We start from the raw sequence: 17126 nt of genomic DNA, 5'->3' as shown, positions 1-17126 counted from the left end.
TCATATATACAACAATTCCGAGTCAGAATCTAAAATCTAATACAACTAAAGTTATAAATGTCTGCAATGTTCAACCTAAGCTGGATTCATTATATTATAATCAATCAATCTTCTTAATGTATCCAGCTGTTTGCTGACAACATAATAGTACATTATGCAACGAGCCTATAATGATAGTAATTAAGACGCAAGTATGTTTGTTTATGAAACGATCGCTTGCGTCTTAATTACCATTATAGGCAAGTTTCATACGACTTTTTATGCTCGACCATACGTCTAACTTGAAATTATTCAGAAGTATACATTTTATTTGTATCTGACAGAAGATCAGAAGTGACCTTGTTGATAGCTCGAAATTGTGAGATGTGTGCAGACGCGAAAGTATTGATTTTTTCCGACGAACAATAATGTCATTGACCTTGATGTAATGCAGAGAATGTATAACCTGGAAACTGATTTAGAATTGAAAAACGAGATGACAAATTGAATTTATTTTAATATTATTTACAATTAATGCTAATTATTATAGTAACAGAACACAACCTTCTGCGACAGTATTGGATTTCCAGCCTCCGTGACGTTTCCCTCATCTTTCGATTGCATATCCGAGAATAATCGAAAACCTGAACTTTAATGAATAGGTGTACTTTAATGACATGCATTAAAGGACTGCTACCAGGTGTATAATTACTACATTTCGGCATGGTCGAGCATAAGTCCATTATAGTCCACTGTACTCTTCAGTTTTTGTTTTTCATGAGAAATGAGGGGTATTTTGACCAATGTTCATTTTAGATGCCTGTTGCTAGTAGCCAGAGTTGGGGTGTAGTCAATATACACAGGACAGTTTGAAGAACATCTGAGATCTGGATGAGGCTTGCAATTTTAAATGTATTTTTAGATCCTTTTGTAATACATAGTGTCTGATTTGTTGAATATTACATTAAATTTATAATGGTGCAAATACATAATACAAGAACTGTAAACGTTTCAAATGCTCTTAGTCACTTCGTCTTAATGTCCATGTTTCTGCCCCATACAATGATACACTCCACACAAAGCACTTCACTAGTCTCTTCCTTAGTTCTTTCTCCAGAGGTCCGCAGAAGATGCTCCTTTTCTTATTAAAAGCTTCCTTTGCCATTGCTATTCTCCTTTTGACTTCTTGGCAGCAGCTCATGTTACTGCTTATGGTACACCCCAAGTATTTGAAGTTGTCCACTTGCTCTATTGCCTCATTTAGATTTCGCAAGTTTACCTTCTTTATTTTTCTTCCTATGACCATGGTTTTCGTCTTGTTGGCATTTATATTCATTCCATACTGCTCACAGCTGTCATTCAGCTTTAGTAGCATATCCCTTAGTATCATCTCCTCTTCTGCTAACATTGCCGTATCAGCAAATCTTATACAATTTATTCTTCTTCCCCCTACTGCTATCACTCCTCCCATGTTCTGAAAACAGATCTTCACTAAATCCTCCAAGTAGATGTTGAACAGGGTATGTGATAAAGGGCATCGTTGACTTATCTCTTCCTATTTTGCTTCCTTCTGACATTTCTTCTCCTATCCTGACTTGACTCATTTCACATAAAGGTTACTACACAGCCTCCGCTCTTTCCAATCCACGTCAATTTTCTTTAGGATCCCCATAAATTGATTTCAATTCACTCTGTCAAACGCCTTTTCTAGGTCCAAAAATACTATAACCACTTCTTTATTCTTCTCTAGATATCTTTCGTCGATTGTTCACAGGAGTCCAATTGCATCTCTCGTACCTTTTCCCTTCGTGAAGCCAAACTGCTCTTCTTTCAACTGTTCTTCCATTTTCTGATTATATGTATAGCCCACTTACATAAAGTACAAAATGTTATGATGTAGTACAATTATCACAAGGGACCATACTTTGTCCAATGAGGCTATAAGGTTAAGTATGTTAAGTATTACTGGAGTTTTAAGTAGCTGACGCGCGTGCATCTAGCAAGCGAAGTACTTGACTAATTGCTCACATGACTGTGGTCAAGTTCGGCAGAACAAAACATGGACCACTTTAACAATTACACTAATATTTACAATATAAATTATTTACATTATGTATACTAAACTATGCTATCTATATATATAATTTGAACTGGTAATGGAAATTACGGGACAATGGCTGAATGGATTTTAATAAATGACCCCTCATTTTGAAGCTTGGAACCCAAAGTCTTCAGCGAAATGTCAGTTTTCCTACATAATTTTTCTATTTTCCAAAATCCATCTTTCGTCAGTTTTGAGAACTAATTGCATTTCAAAATAAAACAAAACACACACTACAATAAACTACAAGCTATTACACGAAGGCCATGATCTGCAGGATTGCTGACATATTTAGAGTTGAAATTCAATTGGTTATTAAAAGCTTCAAGACTTACTAAAAATAATTTACAGGTCTGATTCTCCGGTGTGTAATTTTCTGAGTACAGCTGTGTATTGGATATTAAAATCTACAAAATTTGAGGTGGTTTGATGACATCATTACCATTAGAAATTAATTATTAATATAGTTAATGCCATGCTGTTAATATATAAACTACAAAACTTGCGTAAGATAATAATATTATGATTAAAAATCAAATATTTTATAGTTATTAATAAAGTGGGTTGGGTCTTTTTCATATATTTAATTATTTATTTCTCAAACTATTTATTTATTATTTAATTATTTTTTCATATATTTAATTATTTATTTCTCAAACTATGGTCCGAGGACCACCTGTGGTCTTTTGGTTCTTCAAAAAAGACAGAAGAAAAAATAAAATTCAAACGAATTGCGTATCACACTACAGCTGAAAATCTCAGAGTTTGGAAATGAACCATGGCAATCGCCTTTCACTTTTTCTCCCAGTACTGACATTTTATGAAATTTATTACCCTACTCGTCTACCGAATTCCCACTCTACTCTCAGCAACAAAAGAGGGATGTAAAGCACTATGAACGTGGTATCTCGCCATCTTTTCCCCACACATCCCGCGTCTGTAACCCAGCCAGGGACCACCCAAATTTATAACAGAGGATCAAAGTACCAATCTTTTCATGTATTTATGACTTTCTTAATAGTTTTGCCGACACCCAGTCTGCACACTGAAATGGTCACGTATTGTACATCATATACCAATAATAGAACGTGCCAAATTGCATATTTACTTGTTGGAAATCGGGCATGTTTCTGCATTAATTCTTTTTATTTCTGTTTTTCCAGATGACGATATAAGAAATTTTAGACTCTGCCTATTTTAAAATCCGGGCGAATCAGATCCAAAAATTCAAATTACAATACTTTTCTAATTATATTTTTTGTACCCAATCACAAGTAACGTAAAAAGATGGTCCTCACTTCAAAAAAGTTTGAGAAACGCTGTGCTAGAGAAATTATGTAATGGACAACTAACGTCTGCTTTTAAAATTCCCTTAAAATGGGAGTGGACATGATTGTAACTACAGGGGAGATTTAGATGCTGTTATGGAATGTGGTTGTGAAGATGTTATTTTTGTTTGTGAGGATGTTGAGTTAGAAGAAAATAATATGATGGCACTGATATAGGCCTACTACATTGCAGGTTATGTTGCCAAGTGTGTAAGTGTAGTAGTAAAGTGTGTTAGATGTTGACAAGTTTATACTGTGATCAGACATTGGAATATTCCAGTGATACAGTATAATTGAATAATTATTTAAGAATAATAGACCGAGGAGTACTCATGTGGCGCACACAATTCGTAACAAATGTGACTGTACTTGCATATAATGTGTTCCAGTGTTTAATTTCGGACAAATATGAGAGCGACTTCATTAATGCAACAAATCAAAGGCGTCTCTTGAAAACATTAATACGTGAACAATGTGAAAGTGTTGGTAATAGTGGTGACTTTACAGTGTGTGATTGCGAACATTTCACAAGTATGCTAGTTTCTAGAGCCACAACTACATTGGCTAATGTTCTAAAATGAAACAAGATAGTATTGCCAGTGCTTCAGGAACAAGAAGAAAATTGCAGAGTTTCATAAAAAAACAGGTACCAATAATAGTGTGTATTTAAATGACATCTCATGAATAACTATACTGCTTCTACTTCTTCAGAGAACTGCGCATTCCTGTCAATTTTCTGCTTTATTAACTGTCGTTTTTCTGTACTAACAGTAGTAAGAAACGAGCTTTAAATGACTTCCGCCAAATTTGGAATAGACATCGACTGAATTGAACTGCCAACAAAGAAAACAAAATCACTACCTGTTCAAGAGCACCACACTCAATCGCTTTCACCTTCATCTTGACGATATTAAAAGCCTAAACTAACCTAACCTAACCTGTCACTAAAATCCTAAACTAATCTAACCTAACCTAACTTGTCACAGATTCGCCTATACAAGGCATAACGAAAGCCTAAACTATCCTAACCTAAACTGTTACAGTTTCGTATATGCAAAGCATAATAAAAGCCTAAACTAACCTAACCTAATCCGTCACTAAAATTCTAAACTAATCTAACCTAACCTAACTTTTCACAGATTCGCCTATACAAGGCATAACAAAAGCCTAAACTATCCTAAGCTAACTTGTCACAGTTTCGTATATGCAAAGCATAATAAAAGCCTAAACTAACCTAACCTAACCTGTCACTAAAATTCTAAACTAACCTAACACAGATTTACCTATACAAGGCATAACAAAACCCTAAACTACCGTAACCTAACCTGTCACAGATAAGTACGTAAGACTTAATAAAAGTCTAAACTAACCTAGCCTGTCATAACACTCCATTTTCTTACCACTATACACTTCCCTAAGGTATGAAAATGGCCGAATTTCTATGCCGCTGGAACATTGCAAACTAGCGTGAAACGTTTGTAATGTCTCATAAGTTATGTTGGTACATGTAAGACTGCTGAACATGCATATATCCGCAATAGGAAAAGAAGTCAATCAATGCTCGTTTAACAACCGTAGTAGTAGTAGTAGATAAAATAATAGTTATGCTGATTACTGTCTTGTTAATATAATTTACTATTAACTAGAGTAAATAATGCCAAGCACCACTATTAAATATACCCAAGAGAAATGGCATGCAGAGCATGTCCCGTTTGTATGACGTCACGATTCTACTATCCAGTCCTGATAAAGAACTTATAGCGAAGGTCCCGGCAGAACCCTATGAACGAATGAGTGTATGCCATCTTGTTCTCTTTTGTATTCACTGTCCACGTAGAACTACGTCTTTTTCCTCAGGCAGTACCTATGAGTGATAACTCTGGAATTTTTTTTTTCTTGTTAGGAGGGAGGGAACATCCCACACACTACGACCTGAGGTATATTGTACACCCCCTATTTGGGATGAGTTGCCCACCGATCGATCCCCTACGTGCACTGACTTAACCACTTGACCCCCTTAACAACTGGTCCCTACAGCCAACAAAGTCCATGTACCACTCCTGCTCCGGCAACCCCTCCAATGCTCCCTTAACGGTCCGAGGTGGAAGTCCTCCACAGAGGTGGTTTGCCCCAGGTTGCGTTGCAGAAGCTATGCATCATCACTTGAATACAATCCACAGAGCCCAGTCGAGAGAGCCAGGAGCTTCGGAGGGCCGCCTGTAGAGCGATCTGAAAACCAGAAGAAGTAACGGAATGATGAATGAAAGGATTATAGGGGAGAAAAGGAAGTGGCGTAGTTGAGTGGGGTTCCAACTGTCTGATAAAGTTACCTGATATTCATCCATAGGGGTGAGGGAAAAACCTTGAAAAAACTTCACCCAGGCAATTCGTCCAAGAATCGAACCCGTGCCCGCTGGGTTCGGAGTTAGGCTCGCTAACCCCTCACTCACAACGGTGGATTAACTCTGGAATTAACTGTCACTGTCCTGATGGAGTGGAAGAGAAGGCCTGATGGCCTTAACCTTACCAGAATAAATAAATTAGTAGTAATAATAATAATAATTATTATTATTATTATTATTATTATTATTATTATTATAAATAACCCACACTTGTTCTCCTTGTCTCCTTAGCAATTAGAATAATAATTGGAGCAAAGGCTAGAGAATCGTGTAGACCATTTTTTTTAATGAGAGATTCTGACCTTAACAAATCAGTACATATACTCTTTAATAAATTTATTCTTATGTAATAAAGAAAATTTTCTAACTAATTCAGCCATAAATAGCACAAATACCCGCAGAAAGAATGATTTTCATACACCATCATCAAATTTATCATGCTATCAAAGGGGAGTACGTTACATGGCAATAAAAATTTTCAATGGTCTTCCTGAAGACATTAATGGCCGGTTTGTCCAAGTATTGTTAGAACACTTAACGACTGTTAAACCTTCAACAGTTTGTTAAATACAGTTTTTCCATTTGTTCAACACCAGTTTGGCCTAACAGATTCTTAACCGTTTGTTAACTTTAAATGTAGGATTTCAGGCCGTTAACTCATTTAACAAACAGTTAAACATGGTTAATAACACCACAGCTGTTCAGACAAAAGTTGTGAAAATAACATGTTATGTTTCTCTTTGAGGAATGTTTACAGTAAGGGCCGGTTTCACCAAGCTTCAGTAAATCAGTCCAAATGAAACATTAGCTAGTACTGAACATTAAAATATTTTCACGAGTACGTTTATATGTGCACTCTTCCCCTAGACTTCAAGCCGAGTAGCTATATGTGCCTCGTCGCGCTACTTACGTCATGACTCCTCGATGGAGTAGTCAGTAGCGAGTTGGATTGCTATGCCAGGGGCCCGTGTTCGATTCTCAGCGATAACTTTTTTTTTTTATTAATGTAACTAATTTTTATACATGTTACCTTTCTTAATTTTTTTAATTTTGTGTACTGGAACGAATTATTTCGCAACTCTGGCTCCACTAGGAGATCAATTTTCTTCTCGAAATAAAACAAAGATAAGCAAACAAATTAAAGAAAAATAAAATAAATACACATGTGGATCTAATACTTCATCCACATGCCATCGGCGTCTATCACTCCCTGGCATTTTCGGGGCATTGAGTCCACCAGATCTCGGAAATAGTTCTGGTCCTTAGCAAAATCTTTCCAGGTAGCCAGAACTTGATCCCAGAACTGATCTGGATTTTGAGGTGGGATGTCTCGATATTTGTCAATCCTCCTCTTTTTCATCCTTTTCCGTGAACAGTCTTTGAATGTTTATGGCAGTGTGCGCGGGGTGATTATCCAGCTGGAAAATAAAATTTCCATCGGAAAGGAAAACGATTATAAATTCCAAGAATCCAGCTCTTTCGCTTCTGTTTTAAAGTCAGTCCAAACATATCTTATTGCTAGCTATAATAAAATTCTAATAAATGAAAGTTAATATACCAATTAAGTTTTGTTATGTTTGAATGCACATTATGTATTAATTTACTAATATTTCTTAGGTACCGGTATGTAGTTATAATAATCACTTTCATGTCTTAAAATAAAACTCAGTTGTATGCTACTTAGTTGACTAGTTTCAGCTTTGTCTCAGCTGTTTTTATGATATTCTAACCTATGATCAGTTTCTTCTAAAATTTTGAGTACCGGTACCACGATCTTCGTGACGCGGTATCTTTTGTGAATTTTTGTGTCATTCAAATTTTCAAAATGATCGGTTTTTAAATGGTTAATATTATCTCCATTTGACTCTTAATTTTCGAGCAGTTCCAGATATAACAATTCTGCGTCGAAACGTTCTGCATTTTATATTGCAACTAATGAATAATTAAAAATTTAAAGACGGAAATTACTATCACTAAATTTAATGATAGTTTTACTGGTTCGTTAGGCTAAAGATGCTTGGTGAGATATAAAAATGATTTAATGAACCAGTAAATAAATTAATTAATCATTAAAACCTTAATGAAGCTTTGTGAAACCGGCCATAAGACTGGTAATATATAATTTAAAAGATATTTTGGAATATTAATATAGGGAAGATAATCTTTATAAGTCAACTGATTATCATACTGACGCTTATTTCGATGCTGAGCTATTATCCATTTAATATTGAGGAAATGTGCGATCTTAACGTGGCAAGAAATTGAAGTCAGATCTGAATATCCTACAAACAGAAATAGGCCACTTGTTCCAATTCACCAGCTACTATTAACTCTAGATTCTATGTTACTGGCTCTTCAACTATAGCCGATGTCAATAGTACTTCAAAATACACAGTGAGTAAATAATAAAATGTTTCAGCAGCAATTGCTTCTTTAGGACGAAATTACATATAATTTATACATGGACCTGAATTAGAGAATTTTATATCATACGGAATTCTCCTCGGGGTTTTGTGTACAGTTGACTACACACATTCGTGTAATTATTGTCACCTGGTGGTCATAATGCTGAGATTTTTCTAAACAGAAATTCATATTTAGCATTATAAAATATAACCATACTTATAATAATTATTATTATTCAATAGTAGTCAATGCAACTTTCATTTATCAACTCTCTGTACTGTATGAATCATGGCTACTGTAACAGGTTACGATTTTACACATGTATCATGACTTACTCTAAAGTACAGAATTTAAATAATAATAGCAGCCAATAAGAAGTTGTCTTATATATGCAAAATCATTACCAACTGCTGTTGAGTAGTTAGAATAGTATTAACAACAGTTAAAGTTAAGTGTTGGTTATTTTAAACAAAATTATGTTGGAAAAATGAAAAACATCTTAACAAAACGTTTAAAATAAACCAGCTGTTAATTTAACATTTGTTAAGCCAAATTAAACATTACTTGGAGAAACTGGCCATAAGAATCATAACCAAAACCCTGCATTATTTAAGGTAAAACTAAAAAATTACTTAATATCTCACACTTTTTATTCTGTAGATGAATTCTTGACGTTTCACTGTACTGTGTAAATATTTTAGTACTATTAAATGGTAAACATATTGCATTGTATAATATGTTATTGTTATTAAGGTAGGCCTACCGGTATTAATTCTGTATATATTTCATATCCTGCATAGAATTGGAATATATCAGTCCCCTAACTGCCCATTGTGCAATTCAAACCAAGAAATGGATTCGGAACACCTCCATATATGGGCTTCAGTGGCTGGCCATGATAATATCTTTGAAAAATATTGGAGTGCAAGAGGTCAAATGACTTTATTGTCAAACGCATGGCATTAGAAAACAACAACATATATTTCGTATTTGCATTTTTATATGTTAAACGTAAGAATTGGATATGTTAGGCTATATTCTATGCTATAAAGCAACTGTAAGAATATTATGGAAAAAATTAATCTATCTGCCTGCCTGCCCGTCCATCTGTCTTCACCTTGATCGTCTCGTATTTTCTTTGTTCCTGTATTCCCCATTTTCTCCTTGTATTTTGAGGAAAAAAAGTTACATTTGTTCGTGCCAAATTTTCTCTTCAAAGGACAAAACTAAAATTCTTTCAAACATCTATTATCATAATACACTGCTCTCTTAAACTGACTGAGCATATTGGGAATTCAATCAATAACTTTCCCAAAATCGGCTATGAAAAGTTTCATATAAAACAGTGGATGATAAAATTAATGTGCATTAAATTGTGAATTATTTGAAAGAAACATCATATATTCTGTGTGACAATGTCATAAACTGTGAAGGAACGAAAGTATTTGCATATCATATGAAATATGAATTATCTACATACTGGTATCGAAATAATGGTCTTTATACATTGGGAGGAAAAAACAAAACAAGAAAAATATATCTTAGCATGCAGGCTTTCACGGCCGGTGTCTAGTTGAAACAGAGCTTCCGGGCTAAGATGCCGTGGTCTACTGGTGCTGACATTACCAGACGTTTCGTCTACTTCTACGGCAGACATCTTCAGTGGTTAGGTATCCTCGGTCGAAGTCTTCTGCTCGGGATACCTGTAGCAACTGATGACATGACTGGTTGCTCGTCCTTATTTATAGCGCTGAGACTTGGTGTTCCGTTGTCGCGGCGGTCCGCGCCCGTCAGATCGTGACCTTGGACTGGCCGTGGCGTTGATTGGTCGCGGCGGCTCGCACCTGCTCGGTCCCGGTCCCGGTGGCCTTGGGCTGGTCGTGGCGCACAGTTGTTGCGGCAGTCCGCGCTCGCTAGAGTGCGGTGGCCTTGGGCTGGTTGTTGTGTTCCAATATCGTGGCGGACAGCACTCGCAGGATTTCGGTTTCCATCCGTCGTACCGTCGCTGTGCACAGGTTTTTGTACGAGTCCGTTTGAGGACAGGATGCCAGCAGTTGTTAAGTTTCAGACCCTCTTCTTTACGGTTGAAATTGTTTGGATGTTTATGGATTTCAACGAACGGAACTGCAGATTGGGACAGCTGGATAAATCTGCAGTGGCGGAACATGCGTTTCAGGATGGGAGGCACGACATACAGTTCCGAGAAACAGACATCCTCAGTAACACGTCCAATTACTTCCCCCGCCTATTCAGGGAAGTGATTGAAATCCATAAACATCCAAACAATTTCAACCGTAAAGAAGAGGGTCTGAAACTTAACAACTGCTGGCATCCTGTCCTGAAACGGACTCGTACAAAACCTGTGCACAGCGACGGTACGACGGATGGAAACCGAAATCCTGCGAGTGCTGTCCGCCACGATATTGGAACACAACAACCAGCCCAAGGCCACCGCAATCTAGCGAGCGAGGACCGCCGCAACAACTGTGCGCCACGACCAGCCCAAGGCCACCGGGACCGAGCAGGTGCGAGCCGCCGCGACCAATCAACGCCACGGCCAGTCCAAGGTCACGATCTGACGGACGCGGACCGCCGCAACAACGGAACACCAAGTCTCGGCGCTATAAATAAGGACGAGCAACCAGTCATGTCATCAGTTGCTACAGGTATCCCGAGCAGAAGACTTCGACCGAGGATACCTAACCACTGAAGATGTCTGCCGTAGAAGTAGACGAAACGTCTGGTAACGTCAGCACCAGTAGACCACGGCATCTTAGCCCGGAAGCTCTGTTTCAACAAGAAAAATATATATTTTCGCTGCCAAACACTTCACCATTTTATTTCATCACATACTTCTTAAGACATTCAACTTCTTATGTAGGGTTCCGAAACACTTAACAAGTATGAAAAATACGTTCGTTTGTATCCTGGCAGTAATATTAATGCAATTTTAACACACCAAAAAATGTTGTAAAGTGAGTTTTCAGTACATATCATCACAGCTTTAAAGAAACTATTGAAATAATGTCTATAAACTACAAACAAATATTATATGTAGGCTTCAGATAAACTAGGTTTGAAGATTATGGCTATAGAAACAATTGAGACAAGATACACACGTATGGAGTGTTGACAAATTTATACGGATGAATCTCTTATATCATATTCAAAGGTGCAGAAACTGGGATGAATATGTCCTACCTTTTCATTTTACTATTCTGTCAGAGAATATACAACAAATTTTTAAGTTACTGCTTTTTACATATTACTTACAAATGGCTTTTAGAGAACCTGGAGGTTCATTGCCGCCCTCACATAAGCATGCCATCAATCTCTATCCTGAGCAAGATTAATCCAGTCTCTACCATCATATCTCACCTCCTTCAAATCCATTTTAATGTTATCCCCCCATCTATGTCTCGGCCTCACCAAAGGTTTTTTCCCTCTGGTCTCACAACTAACACTCTATATGGATTTCTGTCTATTTACATATATGTTTGCAAAATCTCTTATATAGATTAAATAAATACAGTAACAAATATAAATGACACTGGGGAGGAAATTAAACGCAGAATAAATATGGGAAATGCCTGTTAATATATTCGGTTGAGAAGCTTTTGTCATATAGTATGCTGTCAAAAAATCTGAAAGTTAGAATTTATGAAGAGTTATATTACCGGTTGTTCTGTATGGCTGTGAAACTTGGACTCTCATTTTGAGAGAGGAACATAGATTAAGGGTGTTTGAGAATAAGGTTCTTAGGAAAATATTTGGGGTGAAGAGGGATGAAGTTACAGGAGAATGGAGAAAGTTACACAACGCAGAGCTGCATGCATTGTATTCTTCACCTGACATAATCAGCAACATTAAATCCAGACGTTTGAGATGGGCAGGGCATGTATCACATATGGGCGAATCAGAAATGCATATAGAGTGTTAGTTGGGAGACCGGAGGGAAAAAGACCTTTGGGTAGGCCGAGACGTATATGGGAAGATAATATTAAAATGGATTTGAGGGAGGTGGGATATGATGATAGAGACTGGATTAATCTTGCTCAGGATAGGGACCAATGGCGGGCTTATGTGAGGGTGGCAATGAACCTCCAGGTTCCTTAAAAGCCAGTAAGTAAGTAAGAAAGAGTAAATAAATTCTAATTATCAGATTGAAGGGCAGCCATACAGACTATAATCTTACAACAGATCACGAAAAAGGCTAAAATAGCCTACAAGATTTAAAAAAGATGCGTTATCTAACTAAACTACAGAAAAAAAATAGTTGTTTCCTTCCCATTGTGACATGAAAGAAATGAAACAGTAGACTTTTGGCTAAAGAGAAAACTGAAATTTTACAACAATTCAATAACAATTATTCTGTAAAACAACTAATCAGAAGTAAATTCAGATCTGCCCAAAACAATAAAATTTGGATGGAGCAAATGATACTACCAGGAAATTTTGAATGGTTAACCCCAAGATAATCCCTCAAGGGCCTCATAAATCAGGTTGATAACAAGTCATGTCACGATTGTTTGACAAGCCACCTGCACAGGATAGGAATTTCTTATACATCAGCCCGTGTATTGTGTGATGCAAATGAAGAAATGAACGTGAAACATGTCCAGGGATGCAAAGCATTGCTAGAACAAGATAACATCATAGAAAAATATTGGAGTGCAAGACAGCGATTGACTTATTGTCAAGTGCCTAGACACTGGACCAACAACAATATATCACCTGTACAATATAAGTACAACATTCGTATTTGAAAATATGTAACATTCTGAAAAGTAAACATTACACTACAACCAGATGAAGCTCATGCTGTAAACCTGCTGCATTCCTATGTGGGCTGTACTTTATAATTTGGGTGCGCAACTTGAATAAAATCGATTAGGCAAGTTACACATCGGGTGATGCAAGAAACATGATGCATGGCACATGGAGCGTGACACATAACGCCATGTTATTTGATGTAATGAGTCGTTCAGTATGGAGTCATCAGATGATGAAGATCTCCTGCTATAGGCAATAATAAGAATGTGAAGATAAAGGTGTAGGTTTTGGATTCATTGGTTGAAAATCGTGGTGCTTGTAATGTTTTATTGGTAGAGTTAGCACAGCATCCAGATAAATTCACAGAATATTACAGAATGTCGAAAGAATTATTTGAAGATGCGACAAATTGTGAATATTCCTAATAGATGGAAAACATGTATGAGCATTACACAAGCACATGGAATTTTCACTCTGATTTCTGTTGAAGACTTGGGTAGAAATAGTATTGGTGCTATGGTTGCCAACTGTTTTTGAAGAAAATATGGGAGACTAAGTGGTCTACAATATTTCACCTAAAAAATTGAAAAATTATTCAATTCAGTTAGCGGCACTAAAAACAATTTTATTCTACATTTTGGCAGTTAGGCTTAAATTAAAGTATTTTGAGATATTTTACCTAGCGTAATAGTTTCAAACAAATTGTAAAAATTTCCTACATGAGTAATTGAAGTTGACTGTGATTTGCAGTTCTGATTTGATTAAAGTGTCGCGCTCCTTTTTCGGACATCTGAGGATTGCGAGACTTCATATGTGAGTATAGGTATATCAATGTTAACAAGCTTGTTAAAATTGGCCATAAAGTCATTTAAATATGTGCTCCTGCATATATGACTTACCAGTGTATGTCTAAAATGCAGGTAGCAGGCCATTGATGATATAATGAGGAGAGTTTGGCTGGCACCGTGGATTGTGTCCCGGCATAGCTCAGTTGGAAAGAGCGCTCAGCACGCAGAGTTGAGAGGTCCTGGGTTCGATTCCCGGTGCTAGAACGAATTTTTCTCAAAATTAATAGGTATCTACATGTTGACTACTAACAAAAAATAGTAGTCTCGATTATTTAATGCGGTTGGCGAGACCTCATATATGAATGTATGTATATATATGTTCACTTACTGTTCATAAAAGAAAACACTCTTTGTATAAGCTTAGCTGCACATTTCAGTCCATCTCTGGAACAACAGAATCCATCATATAAATCACCTTCAACTATGTGAAAATTAAATGTTTCAATTAATTTTTACATTATGTAAAAATAAGGTAGAAAAAGGCTCAAAGAGAAGAGAAATGCGGAAGTCGGGAGACTGTTAAAAATTGGATGGTGCTGTATGTTCAAAAATGGGCAAACCAATGTCCATGATGAAGAGAGAAGTGGTCGACCGAGTATCGTGAATGCAGATCTGATTCGTTTGGTTGACGAAAAGGTTAGAGCAAACCGCAGATTTCCCATGTCAGAGCTGAGTGGGGATTTTCCACAGTTTAGTCGTACTCTTCTGTACAAAATGATTACCAAAGATTTGGGCTACTGGAAACTTTCTGCCAGATAAGTGCCTAAACTTCTTTCTGAGGAACAAAAGGCTCAGCGAATGGGAGCAGCACTGTCCTTTCTTGAGCGTTACAAAAGAGAAGGCGATGCTTTTCTCGATCAGATTGTGACAGGAGATGAGACTTGGGTGCGTATGTGAATGCAGAAACAAAGCTTCAATCAATGCAGTGGGACCATACTCACTCCCCGAAAAAACCCACAAAGTGTCGTCAAACACTTTCCACGAGGAAACCTATGGCAACTGTGTTCTGGGACAGAAAAGGAATTTTGCTAGTGGAGTTCTTGGAGAGGAATGCCACAATTAACGCTGAGTGTTACTGTAACACACTAACAAACTTGAAAAGGGCCATTCAAAACAAACGTCGTGGCATGTTGAGCTCTGGGGTGATTTTCCTGCATGGCAACGCCCGGCTGCATACAGTGCGTTGTAATGCGACCAAACTGCAAGAGTTCAACTGGGAAGTATTGGATCATCCTCCCTATAGCCCAGATTTGGTGCCTAGCGATTACCATCTCTTCATGCATATGAAGACGTGGCTTGGCTCGAAGTGCTTTGATGATGACGAAGAGTTGAAAACCAGCGTCGTAAGTTGGCCGAATTCTACGATTGCAGAATTTCAAAGCTCGTCAAACGCTATGACAAGTGTCTCAATGTGACTGGGAACTGTGTGGAAAAATAAATTAGAGTGTACAATTTCAAACGTATTGTAACCCAATTCTGTAACGTCATTCACAGGTTTGTAAGAAATAAACGGTTACTTTATGAATAGCCCTCGTAGAACAAAGATACATATTGTTTGCGTAGGCTTCCACGGCTGGTGTACATGGTGTGTGGATAAGCTTCAGGGCTTCTACCGCGTTGTCTTGGTGTTATTGGCTGACGTTTCGACTGCTGTGTTGTGGTCATCTTCAGAGCAGTTGTTGGATGCTCTGCTCTGAAGATGACCACAACACAGCAGTCGAAACGTCAGCCAATAACACCAAGACAACGCGGTAGAAGCCCTAAAGCTTATCCACACACCAAAGATACATATTGCTTTTTATATAAAAACATTCTAGCATCCCCAGAAAGAGTAAGTTACATACTCGTGCTCAGAGGGCATTCCACATAACGTTAAGATATTTTATGAAATACTATAACAGAGTAAAAAATAAAAAAAATAAAAAAGAACAAGAAAAAACATATCACAATAATTTAACTTTAAATTTTCTCTCTACACAGCAATTTTTAATTTAATTTTTTAAATAAGGAGCATTAGTAAATTGTATATTTGGGAATTTAGCTATTAAGGTATGTTATAAAGCCTTGGACCGAAGTTGCTACTGTGATTATATGCTACAGCTGTGATACATTTAGGTTCTGTTAAGCATAATATATGCTTTCTGATCTTTTGGTTTTATATTTGTCAGTGATGTCAAAGCAAGCGCATTTTTCTGACCTTGACGTCATGCACAGGCATCAAGCGCTAAGTATGGAAAGAGGAAGGGTTGTGTACATAAGTAAGCAGCCTGTAGGATTAAGAAAACAGTGGTGCACAAACTTCAAACAGAACGTGACATTTTATGTCGTTATTTTTATATGGCTTCTTTCTGTTTGATATTATCTACATTGTCTGTAAAACAAAAGTACTAATACCAATTTCTTAATATTGCAGTTGTGTTTTAAATGTTAATAACATAATAAAGAGATAAGAAGGAATATTCTCATAAATTCCATAGTAGTACAACTATCCTGTACTAAATGGATGAAACACATCATTCATAAAGAAAGTGATATCCCAAAAAAAGAGATTGGGTATGACATGACAAGTGTAATTGATTAAGTGTAACTAATATTCCGTAACAAAACTCTTATCGCATTATGCTTTTAAGGTGCTATTGGTGAGCAACTTCCTATCATCAGAATATTAAATTATTTTCTCGAAATGTGCTGAAGCTATAGAGCTGACATTTTTACAATACATGGGGACGCATCTTTTGCTTATGATGTAACAGTAGTTGCTCTGTTAATAATTCATTTCCATGCGAATATTTTCAAAACTTTCAATACACTATCTTCAGTAATATGCATTTACGGTATATTAAATTAACGAAAACATTCTGTAAGGCTACTAAATAAATAGGCCTATATCTGAAAATTTCAGTTTTCTATAAAGAAAGTTGAGAAAATATTTCTTTTGAACAATCAAACTTGTGAAAAGTGAACATTGAAATTAAAACTTACATTCTTATAATGCACTTATACTTCCAGACAAATCTAAAAATTAACATGGATACAGTTATAATAAGTTCTCTTCCCTTTATCTATTGAATCAGTGCTGGCCATCCCTGAACATAGCTCGACCAAGCGGCATATGCGACCTCTTTCTTCTGTCTCTTTCCTTTCAGCTGTAAAGTGCTCAGGGTCTCCTGAGCTCTAAAGCGCGCGCTTGCTCCTGTGGGCATCAATTGAAATCACTGATTTATGTGAATATAAATTAAATATATTTCGGTTTTTATGTACGAAATTCAATAATACATTGTTATAAATT

The 17126-nt window shown here is 36.7% G+C and overlaps 1 protein-coding gene across 9 annotated transcripts in view; it reads right to left on the bottom strand.

Annotated features, from left to right (window-relative positions):
- The window catches only part of LOC138699411 (uncharacterized), a 169309-nt gene that overhangs the window by 23981 nt on the left and 128202 nt on the right, over positions 1 to 17126 (bottom strand). Inside the window, exons 4-6 of one of the 9 annotated variants that reach the window (XR_011332005.1) lie at positions 14166 to 14221; positions 13889 to 14035; positions 2885 to 5637 (exon numbers count right to left, since the gene is read on the bottom strand). The exons of 5 other annotated variants lie outside the window; for them this stretch is intronic. Coding sequence is in view for 1 of the 4 variants with exons in the window: in XM_069825278.1 (XP_069681379.1) it covers positions 5558 to 5637 (80 nt within the window). In the remaining 3 variants the exon portion in view is untranslated. Of the gene's footprint in view, positions 1 to 2884; positions 5638 to 13888; positions 14036 to 14165; positions 14222 to 17126 lie in introns of those variants that run through there. 3 more of the 9 variants (XR_011332004.1, XR_011332003.1, XM_069825278.1) reach the window with 3 other exon arrangements.

Source organism: Periplaneta americana, chromosome 5 (genome assembly GCF_040183065.1).
Source record: "Periplaneta americana isolate PAMFEO1 chromosome 5, P.americana_PAMFEO1_priV1, whole genome shotgun sequence".
Taxonomy (NCBI): Eukaryota; Metazoa; Arthropoda; class Insecta; order Blattodea; family Blattidae; genus Periplaneta; species Periplaneta americana.
Note: the sequence above shows the minus strand (reverse complement) of the source record. Positions and strands in the feature narration are given on the sequence as shown.